General features: G+C 47.0%; 1 protein-coding gene across 1 annotated transcript in view; it reads left to right on the top strand.

The window, feature by feature from the left end:
- The window catches only part of LOC310811902 (coronin-2B), a gene marked incomplete at its 5' end in the record, with an annotated part of 10,449 nt that extends 7,191 nt beyond the window's left edge, over positions 1 to 3,258 (top strand). Inside the window, 8 exons of the mRNA XM_083680247.1 lie at positions 114 to 278; positions 822 to 938; positions 1,095 to 1,199; positions 1,493 to 1,589; positions 1,734 to 1,846; positions 2,026 to 2,116; positions 2,350 to 2,489; positions 3,053 to 3,258. Coding sequence (XP_083536373.1) covers positions 114 to 278; positions 822 to 938; positions 1,095 to 1,199; positions 1,493 to 1,589; positions 1,734 to 1,846; positions 2,026 to 2,116; positions 2,350 to 2,489; positions 3,053 to 3,187 — 963 coding nt within the window. The 3' untranslated portion in view covers positions 3,188 to 3,258. The remainder of the gene's footprint in view (positions 1 to 113; positions 279 to 821; positions 939 to 1,094; positions 1,200 to 1,492; positions 1,590 to 1,733; positions 1,847 to 2,025; positions 2,117 to 2,349; positions 2,490 to 3,052) is intronic.
- Positions 3,259 to 3,642: the final 384 nt, after the last annotated feature.

Genomic DNA, 3,642 nt, shown 5'->3' with positions numbered 1-3,642 from the left:
CAATGTCACTGTTTTGTATCAGTGAACAGTGCAACCTGTACTCTGCAAAGTGTGTTATTCTGAGCGTGAATTTATCAGTGAACAATCACTTGACGGTCCTTTCTTTTGCTCAGATCCTGATCTGGAACCTGGAGATAGGTGAGCCGGTGAAGCTGATTGACTGCCACACGGACGTCATCCTCAACATGTCTTTCAACACGGACGGCAGTCTGCTGGCCACCAGCTGTAAGGACAAGAAGCTGCGTGTCATCGAGCCCCGCTCTGGAAGAGTCCTTCAGGTGGGGGATGACAGACAGAGAGACAGATAGGCAGACACCTACACACACACACACACACACACACACACACATACACACACACACACATTTACGCATGCACGCACGCACGCACGCACACACACACACACATGCACACACACTGGGGATCAGACTACGCTAGCATATCCTGCACACACACACACACACACTTGAGGACAAACACACAGCAGTTATGGACGCATACAAACACACATTGCTTGAGGATACACACACATGCACGCACGCACACACACACACACACACACATACAAACACACACACACACACACACACACACACACACACACACTAGTCATCGAGCCTCTCTCTGGGACAGTACGACAGGTGGGGAAGCACACCAGGATAAGGTTTCACACTCACTGGCAAACATGATATAAACTACAACTGCATATCTGCTTTATTCTTTCATCGACTATCATCAGTCAGCGTATTCAGTCTTCATTACAGTTGACAGAACGTGACATATTTGCTCTCATTTGGATATTGTTCTTTGGTCTCTGCCAGCATGCCAACTGTAAGAACCACAGGGTGAACAGAGTGGTGTTTCTGGGCAACATGAAACGCCTGCTGACGACAGGAGTGTCTCGCTGGAACACCAGACAGATAGCACTGTGGGATCAGGTGAGACGTGTGGTGTGTGTGTGTGTGTGTGTGCGTGCGTGCGTGTGTGCGTGCGTGTGTGTGTGTGTGTGCAGGATGTGCTAGCATAGTCTGATCCCCAGTGTGTGTGTGTGTGTGTGTGTGTGTGTGTGTGTGTGTGTGTATATGCCTTCCTAGGAGGACCTCTCCATGCCCATTATAGAGGAGGAAATAGACGGTCTCTCAGGACTGCTGTTCCCCTTCTATGACGCAGACACACACATGCTCTACCTGGCTGGAAAGGTGAGCACTGCCCCACACAACACACAACCATCACTTACACAGTGGACCTTTTCATGAAAGCAGATGCTTAGCATTTGAGTCCTATAATTTTGTCAGTAGGTGTAGAACATAGGAGGTATTCTAGTCTCGCGGGGCCATCCTCCAAATCTTGTCACATTGGCTCGACAACGTGAGCGAAGCCCGGGGCTCCGAGACTTGGGGTATTCATAACATTTGGTAAACGTACCCCCTTGTGTCACGTACATATTAAGTATCGTGTAAGACACTTTGAAGAACATTCAACTCATTCACAGGGGGACGGCAACATCAGATACTATGAGATTACCACAGAGAAGCCCTACCTACAGTATCTCATGGAGTTCCGCTCCCCCGCCCCACAGAAAGGCCTTGGTAAGTTTCTCTTCATTTCATGCTATTCGTTCATGCTTTAAGTATCCAGATGAGTCTCATTGAGATGACACACTATTTTAGTCATCATGGTCACATGCAGTCTAGGTTGTCTAGGTTGTCATGCCTACCATGTTTCTGCCCCAGGTGTGATGCCAAAACATGGGCTGGATGTTGCAGCCTGTGAGGTGTTCCGTTTCTACAAGCTGGTGACACTGAAGGGCCTGATAGAACCAATCTCCATGATCGTGCCAAGGAGGGTCAGTGGAGAGAGAGAGAGAGAGAGAGAGAGAGAGAGAGAGAGAGAGTCTGTGACTGTGTGTGTGTGTGTGTGTGTGTGTGTGTGTGTGTGTGTGTGTGTGTGTGTGTGTGTGTGCACGCGCATGTGTGTGTGGCTCCCCTCACAGTATTTGAATGGAATGTTTTCCTGATTTTGCAGTCAGAGACCTACCAGGAGGACATCTATCCCATGACGGCAGGGACAGAACCTGCCCTGACGGCCAGTGAGTGGTTCAGCGGGATCAACAGAGGTAAACACCACACCAGATGTGCTCTAACCAGTAGTTTGTGCTCAATATAGCTTAAGATTGACAGCAGTCAAGGTGTATGGGAAATTAAGATTTTCAACCACTAAAATTGGACAGAGCCAACATTTGCACAATTTCAGTCGGAGACACATTCATCAGACTGGCCATTAAGGGCTATGGTTATGTAGGCATTAAATATACTGTGTAACACGGTATGGTAATGTGTGTGTATGCAGACCCAGTGTTAATGTCCCTGAAGGAGGGCTACCAGAGACCTAACCAGCTGGTGTTCAAGGCTCCGGTGAAGGAGAAGAAGAATGTGGTGGTCAACGGCATTGACCTGCTGGAGAACGTCCCACCCAGGACAGAGAACGAGGTGGGATGGTCTTGTTAAGATGGATGGATGGTTGGATGGATGGATGGATGGATGGATGGATGGATGGATGGATGGATAGATGGATGCCTGCGTGTCATTTTTTGGGGGGGTTGGTCTTATTAGGATGGATGGATGGATGGTTGGATGGTTGGATGGATGGATGGATGGATGGATGGATGGATGCCTGCGTGTCATTTTTTTGGGGGGGTTGGTCTTGTTAGGATGGATGGATGGATGGATGGATAGATTGATGCCATGAGGTCTTGTTAGGATGGATGGATGGATGGATGGATGGATGGATGGATGGATGGATGGATGGATGGATGGATGTATGTCACAAACGTTCATCTTTTATTCTACCTCTAACTCTTACTCTACTGATAGAGAGCATCACTCTCATAAAGAACAGAATGAAACCCACACACAGTAGAATATTGTTAGTTCCAAAAGTGAGTTTCTTACTTTGATAGCTTTTCACTGCACCAGTATATATTAGAAATGTTCTTTTTCCCTGTGATACTGACTGTGTGTGTGTGTGTGTGTGTGTGTGTGTTCTTGGGCAGCTCCTGAGGGTGTTCTTCAGACAACAGGATGAACTGCGGAGGCTGAAGGACGAGCTCACGCAGAAGGACGTTAAAATACGCCAGCTAGAGCTGGAACTCAACAACCTGAGGAACGCCAGCCCCAACAACGTCTGACCTCCCACCACTGGGTGGCGCCACTGACGCCACGCTGGGCTTGCTTCCCCTCTCATGATATATCACACTAACTACCCTGCCGTCATAAGCACCGGATCATGTAATAGCTCATCATAATGCCATGCAGTAATAGCATTAGTATTAGTTATTAGGATTATTATATAATTTGTTAGAATTATTAATGAGATGTAGAAAAACATTTCTTCATCAGACAACCTCCTAATCAGTCAGTAATGTGATAAATCAGTAAAAGATTACTGCATTATCCATACACATTGACATCCGTAGATGTTGGTTTTATTACAATATCCAGTTTTATACTGATAATAATTCATTAGAGTCAAAGATCACTGGATTATCCGTGAGACGCTTCGATATGGTTTTATTGCATTATGATCAGCTATTGCATTATGCAGTGGTTATTGCAACACTCCCTCGTCTCCCCCTGCCCCTGC

Source organism: Argentina silus (genome assembly GCF_951799395.1).
Source record: "Argentina silus genome assembly, chromosome: 11".
NCBI lineage: Eukaryota > Metazoa > Chordata > Actinopteri > Argentiniformes > Argentinidae > Argentina > Argentina silus.
Note: the sequence above shows the minus strand (reverse complement) of the source record. Positions and strands in the feature narration are given on the sequence as shown.